This window comes from Amyelois transitella, chromosome 28, assembly GCF_032362555.1.
Source record: "Amyelois transitella isolate CPQ chromosome 28, ilAmyTran1.1, whole genome shotgun sequence".
Lineage (NCBI taxonomy): Eukaryota > Metazoa > Arthropoda > Insecta > Lepidoptera > Pyralidae > Amyelois > Amyelois transitella.
The window spans coordinates 846,177-858,081 of NC_083531.1; the positions used below are offsets into that span (position 1 = coordinate 846,177).

The 11,905-nt window shown below is 34.9% G+C and overlaps 2 protein-coding genes across 2 annotated transcripts in view; one reads left to right on the forward strand and one right to left on the reverse strand.

Moving 5' to 3' along the window:
• The window catches only part of LOC106133685 (GTP-binding protein 2-like), a 28,352-nt gene extending 19,997 nt beyond the window's left edge, over window positions 1–8,355 (reverse strand). The window contains exons 1-5 of the mRNA XM_060952257.1: window positions 7,934–8,355; window positions 4,503–4,625; window positions 2,841–2,981; window positions 1,809–2,187; window positions 538–670 (exon numbers count right to left, since the gene is read on the reverse strand). Of these exons, the coding sequence (XP_060808240.1) occupies window positions 538–670; window positions 1,809–2,187; window positions 2,841–2,981; window positions 4,503–4,623 (774 nt within the window). The 5' untranslated portion in view covers window positions 4,624–4,625; window positions 7,934–8,355. The remainder of the gene's footprint in view (window positions 1–537; window positions 671–1,808; window positions 2,188–2,840; window positions 2,982–4,502; window positions 4,626–7,933) is intronic.
• Window positions 8,356–8,473: 118 nt separating this feature from the next.
• On the forward strand, window positions 8,474–11,321 carry LOC106133698 (ribonuclease H2 subunit C). Its single transcript, XM_013333508.2, has 4 exons — window positions 8,474–8,731; window positions 9,199–9,326; window positions 9,527–9,631; window positions 10,809–11,321. The coding sequence occupies exons 1-4, from the start codon at window positions 8,578–8,580 to the stop codon at window positions 10,824–10,826; spliced, it is 405 nt and encodes a 134-aa protein (XP_013188962.1). The 5' UTR covers window positions 8,474–8,577; the 3' UTR covers window positions 10,827–11,321.
• Window positions 11,322–11,905: the final 584 nt, after the last annotated feature.

The following is an 11,905-nucleotide window of genomic DNA, read 5'->3' on the forward strand; positions in this document are numbered from 1 at the left end:
AAAAAAAAACTTAAAATAAAGAGAAATTCAGTACAAGGGCACTACTTATTTCTAGAGATATTTCTTCCAGCAGGCCCAAACAGTCATTACATTTTTACAATAAGAATTACATATTAAATAGACAAATAGCACCAAAAAATTTAACAAATTTAACAGTGAAGTCCTTGTTGTAGCATTTCAAACTGCGGTAGAAGAAATTTATTCAAGTGTAGTTCTTGAGAAAGCGAGGTGGCACAAATATGTTTAAATTATTACATACATACATACAAATAGTCACGTCTCTATCCCTTGCGGGGTAGACAGAGACAACAGGCTTGAAAAGACTGATAGACCACGATCAGCTGTTTGGCTTAATGATGGAATTGAGATTCAAATAGTCACAGACAGGTTCCTAGCCCATCGTCTAAAAAAAGGATCGAAATTTTATAAGCCTATCCCTTAGTCGCCTTTTACGACATCCACAGAAAAGAGATCGAATAATCCTATTCTTTTTTTATTAGTACGGGGAACCACACGGCATGAGTGTACACTACAAACCTGTGTAACGAGATGCTGGAACCTCCTCTCGCAAGGAGCCACCAGTTGCAGTTTGTACTCCACGTTCCCGAACCTGGGCTCGGGCGGCAACCGCCCGTACACCTCGTCCCCTGAGTCTTCGGCCTCTGATGCGCTGAAAAAATTATAATACATATGGTCACGTCTATATCCCTTGCGGGGTAGACAGAGCCAACAGTCTTGAAAAGACTGAATGGCCACGTTCAGCTATTTGGCTTAATGATAGAATTGAGATTCAAATAGTGACAGGTTGCTAGCCCAACGCCTAAAAAAGAATCCCAAGTTTGTAAGCCTATCCCTTAGTCGCCTCTTACGACGTCCATGGGAAAGAGATAGAGTGGTCCTATTCTTTTTTGTGTTGGTGCCGGGAACCACACGGCACTGAAAAAATATTATTATTTATTCGAATCTTAGTATCACTGATTAAAGACGACTATGACTAACTGATTAACTGACATATTAGAATAGAATAGATTTATTTTCAAAATTGGATACAAGGTATTATCACTTATTGATATTCAATGCAAACTTCAAGGCATTAATTTTAAAGTTTGCCGTGTAAGTTCCTTATGAGGTCAAAGGGTGCACCACTAAGAGGGTTACCCAATATTCCCGTGGGAACGGAAATGGAAGAAATTTTTCATTTCACACGAGTAGAATTGGAAAAATGGTCCTCTTTCGAATATAAACGTTATTAGTGTGTTTTTCAAGAACCAAAGATTCAATTTCTCATGAATGTGTAGATAAAATATGCAGTTCTATTTGCCCATGCGACGTCTTAATGTCGGTTTTTTTCTTTTTCTTATAAAAGATTTGAGTGCGTTTGACCTCAATCTGCTAGGTGGCAAGGAAAAATGAGGCCTGAAGCTCAAATAATGCCTTAATTAAAGCTTTAGGCTTTAAATAAGGCATTATTTGAGATTATCTTGTAAAAGAAAAAAGATAAAGGACGTCCTGGTAAAGGGTCAGGTCAAAAGTACCCGAAACCGTCGAGCTTGCATGAAGAGAGTTATGAATGAGGATGAAGCGAAGGAAATATGCAGAGATCGTGGCAAGTGGAAAGAGGTAGTCTCTGCCTACCCCTCCGGGACAGAGGCGTGAGTTTATGTATGTATGTAGAAAAAAGATTTACACTTCACAACGGCCAAATGTGTGTCATAAAAATATAACTCATCAAAATCAAGGTCCAAAAGAGCTTGTATCTATGGCAAAAAAAAAAAAAGAAACACAAGTTTTTTACTCTCGTTACTAACCTGTCATCGTACGACTCCATATCGTCAGAACTACAAAAATCGTTGTCCAAATCCTCCGGACAAAAATCACCGTTCATGTACACATCGTCTTTCAACCGGACTTTCTCCAACTTATCGATAACATTGTACACTTCATTGCCATACTTGTTATCGATGTCTTTCCTCCTAAATTTGTAACCGTCTGTGAGATCGTTCACATTTTTGCCGATACTGTCGTCCAATTTATTAGGGGTTATTGACGTTTGGTTGTTCAGATGGTCTGGTTTCTCATCCCACGCCGTGGAGGCGGACTCTTTGGGTGGCGAAATTTTATTCTTTTTTCTCCTGTTTTTCCGACTGGAGTTGCGGCGTTTCGGTCTCTTGTCGTCCGTTTTGGAGTCTGCAATTGTTATACATATATATAGTCACATCTATTTCCTTGCGGGGTAGACAGGACATAGTCTTTGGATAAGACTGAAAGGCCACGTTCAGCTGTTTGGCTCAATGGTGGATTTGAGATTCAGAAATAGTGACAGGTTACTAGCCCATCGCCTACAAAAAGAATCTTAAGTTTACAAGCCTATCCCTTAGTCGCCTTTTACGACATCCATGGGAAAGAGAGCATAAATATTTTACGTTTTATTTAAAACGTAAAATATTTTCAATATTCATATATACTCATATGATAATTACATAGGTAATAAATTTTGACAGAACATCCCATAAGTAGGGACAAGTAAATTAAACGACTTAGTATTTACACATCTTTTTGCGGTAGAAAAACTAACTTTAGAAACTTGTTTTTTTAATATAGAAATATCAAAAATTTTATATAGAAATATTTTTGATGAGATTGAGTTAAAATCTATCTTAGATTTTTAAATTCTTGTTTCCGTGTCGTTATTTTTCTTTTCATTATTATTTTATGTTTTTTTTTTTATATTTTTTTTTTGTTTAACAAGAAAACTTTATTAAAATATTAAAAAAAAATTATTTTCTTTTATCTTTTTTTTTGTTTACATACATACTTAGCTAAAATGTATTATACATTACCTGTGTTAACTTCTATGTAGCTCTCAATATAGCTGCCGCTTTTCACCAACAACTCTGTGCTGAGATCTGGCTCGCAGAGGAACGAGGACTCCTCTGGCAGCGTCTCGTTCTTACCCTGGGACTTCCTCCCTCTTCTCCGTCCTGCGACAGAAGAATTAACGATCAAACAGACTGGTCCCACTCCTGGTTAGGTGGCGATTTGAAACATACATACACACAAGTGGATTTTTTTTCCGTGCGGTTCCCGGCACCAGTACATAAAAGAATAGGACCACTCCATCTCGAACCCATGGATGTCGTAAAAGGCGACTAAGGGATAGGCTTACAAACTTGGGTTTCTTTTTTTAGGCGATAGGCTAGTAACCTGTCACTATTTAACACTCAATTCTATCATTAAGCCAAACAGCTGAACGTGGTCCGTCAGACTTTTCGAGATTGTTGGCTCTGTCTACCCCGCGAGGGATAAAGACGTGAATATGTATGTATGAGAGTCAAATAGTGACAGGTTGCTAACACAAAAACCACCCAAGTGATCCCTATCGAACTGACTGCCTCCTGCTACTTAATCTAAATATGTAGCGACGACAAAATAAAAGAATACAAATCTGTTGATGTGTTTGTTACTTGTTCACAGTTAAACCACTCGAGCGATCTTCGTGAATTTTTAAACTATTATCAGTTCATAAACAATCAACCAATATTAACTAGCAACTTGCCACTATTTGAATCTCAATTCTATCATTGAGCCTAACAACTGAACGTGGCTTATTGGTCTTTTCCAGACAGTTGGCCCTGTCCACCCCGCAAGGGATATAGACGTGATTATATGTATGTACCAAACAATATTATAAATGTAATATTCGATCAGTGAGTATCCAAATTACGGAACAACTTTTATTAAAACAAAATATCTACATATAAGCGTAATAAACAATTTTTTAGCCAAATAAATGAAGTTCATGATGTGAACACTTCACATATTCAACTTGGTATCATTTTGTAAAAGGCGTTTTGGACTCGCCCAAACAATGTGATAATTATGTGCTCCGTTTTAACTCAGACAGTTTCTTTTATTGATGCGATTATTCCACTTATATTTCAGTTGTTGTGAAATTTAATATTTCGTCATCAAAACAAAAAATTAGTCATGCCTTTTTCGCGGATGACGTGGAACGTGCAGCATACACGTCATTATCAACAACACATACATACATATTATCATAATATATGCCGTGTGATTCCCCGGCACTAATACAACAAAGAATAGGACCACTTTACTCTTTCCCGTGGATGTCGTAAAAGGCGACTAAAGGATAGGCTTATAAAGTTGGTATTCTTTTTTTTGGCGATGGGCTAGCAACCTGTCACTATTTGAATCTCAATTCTATCCTCAAGCCGAAAAGCTGAACGTGGCCTATCAGTCTTTTTTTTTCAATTATTGTGGCACAAATAGTCAAAAATACAGACAGAATTACAAATACAGTAAACAATATAGTACCTAGACCAAACAGTGCCGATTATGTTTTTGGTGTAGTAATTATAAAAGCATGCTGTTAACAATCAGATGATCAGATCAGTCTTTTCGGGACTGTTGGCTCTGTCTGCCCCGCAGGGGATGTAGACGTGACTGTGTGTGGTGTGTGTGTGTGTGTGTGTGTGTACCTTTGGGGGCATCAGGCTTTTTCTTCACAGTGTCCTGTTCCTGTTTGTGTTTCTTCTTATTACTCTGCTTTTGGCTCTGATGGCCGTCCGCTGGATCGAACAGGCTGAAGAATGAATCCATTTCTGTAACAAAACATTTTACATGATAAAGTATTAATCTAATTATTCTTATCACTACATAGTATAAAACAAAGTCGCTATTTTAGTCTGTCTGTATGCTTAAATCTTTAAAATTACGCATCGGATTTTGATGCTGTTTTTTGTAACAGGTAGAGTGATTCAAGAGGAAGGTTTTTATGTATAATTTTTTTCCGAATTTTGCACCCGTGCGAAGTCGGGGCGGGTCGCTAGTTATGTATAATCGAAGTATGTAAGCCTAAAACTAAATTGTTACCTACACGTTATAGATATACAGTTTTATTTGTTGTGTTAAATTAGTAACTTTAAATGAGACTGACTGCAGTCAAACTGAAACAGTTTTGCGGAATATTGTTTAAGTTTATAATGAATATTGTGTAGTAAATAAATAAATTTAAAAAAAATATGGATATCTATTTATTAATTGAAACTTTCTTACACAAAATACAAATGTATAGCACAATTGGCGGACTTTATGCTAGAAGTATTATCTACCAGTCAGCCGTTGCTCTGACAGAGAACTTTATGTGGGGGATATCATATAACAATTATAAAATATTCATCATTCATTCATCAATGAAAAACAACCCGTGGTTTCCGTTATTTTAGAATAGAACCACTCCGTATTATTCCCATGGACATCGTTAAAGACGACTAAGGAATAGGCTTTCGAACTCGGTCGGTTCCTCTTGTAGGCGATGGGCTAACAACCTTTAACTAACTTATTTGAATCTCAATTCCATCATAAAGCCGTGCTGCTGAGCGTGACCTGTCAGTCTTTTCGAGATTGTTGGCCCTGCCTACCCCGCGAGGGATATAGACGTGACTATATCCTATGTATGTATATAATCGAAATAGATAACTAAATACTTATATCTTATAATTAATTATTATTTTAGATTTGAATCTTCATTAATGTTATTACCTGAACAAATTATCTATAGGTACTAATATTATAAAGCTGAAGAGTTTGTTTGTTTGTTTGAACGCTCTAATCGCAGGAGCTACTGGTTTAAATTGAAAAAAATGTTTTGTGTTAAATAGACCATTTATCGAGGAATTTATTTTATATTATAATACAGGCCCTAAAAGACTCTGCGTATTGGTAACTTGCTTAATAATCCACGATAATTTTAGATTTCAAACATTTGGCACAGTCACAAATGTTTATAAACTATACAAGAAACAGCTTTGTAGTTATGATAATCATACAAAAGTCATCCAAGTCGGTAAGGTTAAATTAATTACTAATAATCTCAGTTGCACACTTGACTACTAGGTTTCTTAACCTAGACTGCTTTTTCAATATATATTTTTTTTTCATTATCTTCGGCATTGTTAGATTTAATTTACGTAGACTTGTATATTCCCAGATAGCACGGGAGGCAGTCAGGATTTTTTCTTTCGCCCAGTATAGGTACCTTAAAATACGCAAACCCTGAATTCAAAAATAGAATCTGAATGGAATTGGAGAGTAAACCTGCAGAACTAAAATAGCATTTTTTACAGTTTGTTTACGCGCGTTATTTTTGGCGCGAATATGTTGGCATTGGCAGCCATTACGATATAAGAACTATTTGGCGCGATACCCTAACTTGCACGAAATTATCCAACTTTACATTTTATTTGCTTTCTTTGCCAAAAATATTTTAATATATACTAAATTATAGGTACCTATTATATTGATGCTGTTTATCGATCTATCGATGTTTCTAACATCCTAATTTCGGCGGCCCCCTATGTAGGTACAGACCAATATATAGGTACAACTTATTATGTTTATAACTAATCTTGGTATACAATAATAACTGATTATGTTTACGACATCAATGGAAAAGATTTGGAAGAAGACAAAGGTATAAAAATAAATCAATTGTAATTATCACAATCACAATGTAGGATTAGTTGTAAATTGGAATATGGGAAGGGTAAGGCCTAAATAAATGCAAATAAACTGATCAAGTGTGTTTGTCTGTTTTGCTTTCGCGCCCAAACCACAGTAGTGATTTTGATGAAATTTGATATTGAGATATACCTAGTTGACCATGAAGAAGAACAAAGGCTACAAATATGATTAAATTATTGGAATATTTTGTGCCGTGTTGTTCCCAGCACCAGTACAAAAAAGAATCGGACCACTCCATCTTTTTCCCATGGATGTCGTAAAAGGCGACTAAGGGATAGGCTTACATACTTGGGATTCTTTTTTTAGGCGATGGGCTAGCAACCTGTCACTATTTGAATCTCAATTCTATCATTAAGCCAAATAGCTGAGCGTGGCCTATCAGTCTTTTCACGACTGTTGGCTCTGTCTACCCCGCAAGGGAGATAGACATGGCTATATGTATGTATGTATTTTTAATGACATTCAAAAGTTAATTTTCATGATATGAATAACATTATGATGAAACTACCATAATGTGATGAGCTCGCAACCTGTCAATATTAGAATCTCAATTCCACAATGCAGCCAAACAACTGAATATGGCCTTTCAATATTTTAGAGACGCAAGGGATATACATAGATGTGAATTTAAGTATGTTTATATGTATGTTACTTCAGCAGCAACTGTCACGAACAAAAAAAAACTAATGGACAAGGTATGTACACTGTACAGGTATTTAATATAGTGGAATGAACAAATTAGTTCTAAACTTAAATTTATTTTATTTTTAAATATTTCTTTTCATCATAATATTTTATAATTATTACAATATTTAATCACATCAATATTCATTACCCAACAAAACATTCCTCATATGCAATAATTTACTATAAAGGTAGTTGTGCAGTGCAATATCACAAATTATTACATCAAATAAAATTTATCTATCTTGTAAACAGCAAATGAATTTCTTTTACAACTAAGTAGATTATTTTTTTTTTAATTTAACTTGACTTATATTAATGAAAAGTAAGAAGGTAAATAAAAAAAAAAAACAGAATATTAATCTTTATGTTGTTTAAACTTTGGATATACCAACATAAAAATTAAATAATAAAGAACCAAAGAAAATTAAATAAAATGTAGGTAGGTACATACATTATAAAGATTTGCAATCATAACGCGCGTGTAAGAATAGTTTTGTAATAACGCAAGGTTGTTACGAAATGCATACATATTAGAAAGGCAAAATAATAAATTCGCGCTATAAGAGATTACAATAGACTTTATTAAACTAATTTATGTAGGTATTTTTAAAGTAAAAAATAGAATCAAAAATTCAAAAAAGGAATGTTTTCACTACATTTATATATTTTTTATTATAAAAAAAAGAGTAAGGATACTCACAAACAGCTGCTTTGTAGGTTCAAGGTCGGCGAGGAAACTGGCTCACTGTTACCAAGAGGACTGCTATAGCGTTTGTGAGTCAACAAAATCGTACACAAACAAGGGAACAATGCCAAAATTTAATGACGTAAAAGATAAAGAAGCAACAACTGTTTAAATACAAAAGTAGATAACGAATATCATAGTGGATAGCTTTAGGCAAGTCTACTTTGGTTTCACTGCTTCAACAACAACCGTTTCACTAAATTATGATTTTTGTCAACATGCTATGATTATGTATTTGCAGACGACTACAATACACTTAAAAATTCAAAAATATTTTGATAAATTATAGGTAATGTATGTACCTATGAGTTTATAAAGATTTCCCGGATTGTTCTACGGTTTCGTTCGGTTCCGTTCCGTTCCGTTTTGCAAACAAACATTTGACTTAACAAAATATCAACTATCAACCTTGCTGCTGACATTGACATTTTGTTTCCTTGTGCGTTGTAGGTACTATTGACTGAACTACTTGCATCCATGACCAAAAAAAAAATACTGCCAATGTCAACATGATATAAAGTAAACTTTGTTTTGTTTTGATTTTTGCGGTTTTTGCCGGGATTTTAAACTAAATAGATTTTATTTAATAACTAGGAATAATGTTGATACAAGTGGAAAATAATCTGAAAGATGCTGAAAACGAGCAGATATTCGAGCAGCGTGCCCACTTCTTACCTTGTAAAGTCGAAGCAGATGGACCGGCTAATGTGCAAAAATATTTTGAACCATACGTGCAGGAAACGGAGAATAGAGGTAATATTCTTATTCCTTGTCTTAAATTTATAAAGAAATAAAGTAAATCTATTTGCATAATACTTGAAGAATGTGAGAAAATATACCTAACCTGTCAAAAATATTACTATCAGTGACACTTTATTTCATAATTATCTGATCTGCTTAGCCATACATATCTTACATTGAGTATAAATTCGTTTTTTTGTTTGTCTAATAGCCCCGCTAATAGCTCTCATTAGTTTTTATGAACCAATTTTGATAACATTTATCATTAATTCGTACTGCTGAACAGGCCCAGTATACAGTCTCATAAAAACTGTTGACCGTCTACCTTGTATATTTATTTTTTACCTACTGGTATTGGTCTCAGTTACATCATCACCTTTTTGGAGAGAAGCTGGGGTAGTGGCTATTGGCACTGTCTGAAGAAGTCATAATGTGTTATCATAAATGTAACTGGCATTACCAATTTACCTTGGTTCCAGAACTAACAGCAACATTCAGAGGCCGGCTTCTCAACGGCAAGAAGTTAGAGCTGCCTCAGGGTTATGAAGCCGTTGTGGTCACTGAAGCCAAGAGGCCCCTTGCAGAGGATGCCGACAGAAGATTTCAGGTTTGTATCTGATACTATTTTTGTGGATGAAGCGAAGGAAGTACACAGAGATCATGGCAAGTGGAAAGAGGTTGTCTCTGCCTACCCCTCTGGGGTATATATCTCTGCATACTTCCTTCACTTTATCCACATTCATAACTCTCTTCATGCAAACTCGAAGAATGTAAATCCATATATATATATATAACATATGATTTCAGATAGCAGGTGGTTTTAAAGAGGTTGTATACTGGAATTGGGATAAGCAACCTTCCAAGAATGACAACCTTGTGAAGGCATTGGACTGGGTGGACATTGCTGAAGCGGTGAGCCTGTCTGCTCCCTTCATGCTTTTGCTCTCTGCTGTGTCACAGTTGTTTAGTTACTTAATGAAAAGACTGAATGGCCACATTCAGCTATTTGGCTTAATGATAGAATTGAGGTTCAAATAGTGACAGATTGCTAACCCATCGCCTAAAAAAGAATCCCAAGTTTGTAAACTAAACAATTCTTAATTATAATAATATAAAACTTTTATGTGTGATTTCACAACTGATGCATAGATACATATAATCACGTCTATATCCCTTGCGGGGTAGACAGACCCAGCGGTATTATAATGACTGATAGACCATATTCAGCTTTTTAGCTTAACGATAGAATTGAGATTCAACTAGTGACAGGTTGCTCGCCCATCGCCTAAGAAGAATCCCAAGTTTGTAAGCCTATCCCTTAGTCGCCTTTAACGACATCCATGAGAAAGATCAGATAGAGTGGCCCTATTCTTTTTTTCTATCGGTGCCGGGAACCGTACGGCACTAATATTATATTTTTATTATATATACTTACATACATACATAAAATCACGCCTCTTTCCCGGCGGGGTAGGCAGAGACTACCTCTTATCACTTGCCACGATCTCTGCATACTTCCTTCGCTTCATCCACATTCATAACTCTCTTCATGCAAGCTCGGCGGTTTCGGGTACTTTAGACCTGACCCTTTACCAGGATGTCCTTAATTATATACATAATAAAGTTATACAGGGTGACATTTAAAACAACTGCATCCTTTTAAACATAGACTATACCCATGTTTCTGAGCCGTTTGAGCCTATTTTTATTTAAATTAAACGTCATCATTTACACATTTAAAAAAAAGAAATTAAAACTAAACATGTAAATAAATGTCTGAAAAGTAATTATTTTTCTAGTATCAAGATCAAGTAAAGTACAGAGTTGTCGAGATCGCTCAGCTGAATGAATTGTGCCGTTGACCTCTGAATCTTACGCGTCGCTTTTCCGCCGGCCGGGGTGATATGACGTATTTAGGATCGTGAATTTTGATACTTTTATTTTTTTTTCGTACTTTCTGAAATATGAACTGATATTTTTCTATTAACGTTTTTAAATATCCTTTAGATGAGTACACTTAACAGTTAAATTTATGCAGTTGAATTATAAGTCACCCTGTATATACTTTATCTACTTAATATTGTTTCAGCTGCATGGTGATGATTAAACCTAAAGCTTCGGTAATTCCAGCTACTGATCTGCACACGGTAACCGCTTTACGTCAAAAATGCCATTAAATCGGTCAGTCAGTCATGTGTGGCCACGTTACCATTCAAAATTACCTACTCGGCATAGCACGCTTATATTTTTTTATTCTAGTTCAATTCAAATTTAGATTTTTTTTTATTATTGTGGGACATTTCAACATTACTTAATAATTGTATCATGACGTCAGCCAATATTGGTTGACGTCAAATAAATTACTTAAAACTAAGTTTACTGCCGCTTCCTAAGCGTCAGTGCAGAAGAAGCGGTAACAAACTGCACTGTAGCATTTTCTTATTTACACTTTATAAGTTTCTGTCTAGATGTAATATATCTTGCTGGATAATCATGAAATCAATGGAAACTGTTAAAATAAGACAATAGTTGTTATATTATGACTAAGAGGAATAAATTGTATTTCTTTTTCGTCGAATTATACATATATTTTTTGCAAGTATTTTTTTTTTTCTCTAAAACTTAAAATAAACGAACCCAAATGGAAATTTCGCTTAAAATTTGTTCCTGCACTCTTTCCTTGGGATGGAACCAGTGTCCACCTATGAATGACGATGATGATAAATGCTGAATAAGCCGCCGTATCATGCAAGCCAAGGTGAAACTTGCCGTAAAGTCATTGGAATAAACTTAAAATCAATCGCTTTTACGACAGACGAGAGGCAGTAAATTTTTATCGTTATTTACTAACGTTAAGAAAACCTTTGCATATATATAGTACCTTGTCCATTCGTTTATTAGGTTTTTGACAGTTGCCGTAAATTTTTTTAACCTTTCGTGAAAATCATACGTCGTTATAAATATTTTAATTGTTTATATGTATAATCAGAATCACATTTATCCAATATACGGTACAAATAACATAGATTGAGTTAGCCTCGAAGTAATTTCGAGACTTTTGTTATGAGGTTAAGAGGTAAAAAGTAAAAGGTTAGTACAAAAGTACCCTCAAAGTAATTACGAGGGTACTTTTGTACTAACTCAACGATACTATGTTTTATAATAAATACTTCTTATGTAGGTAAA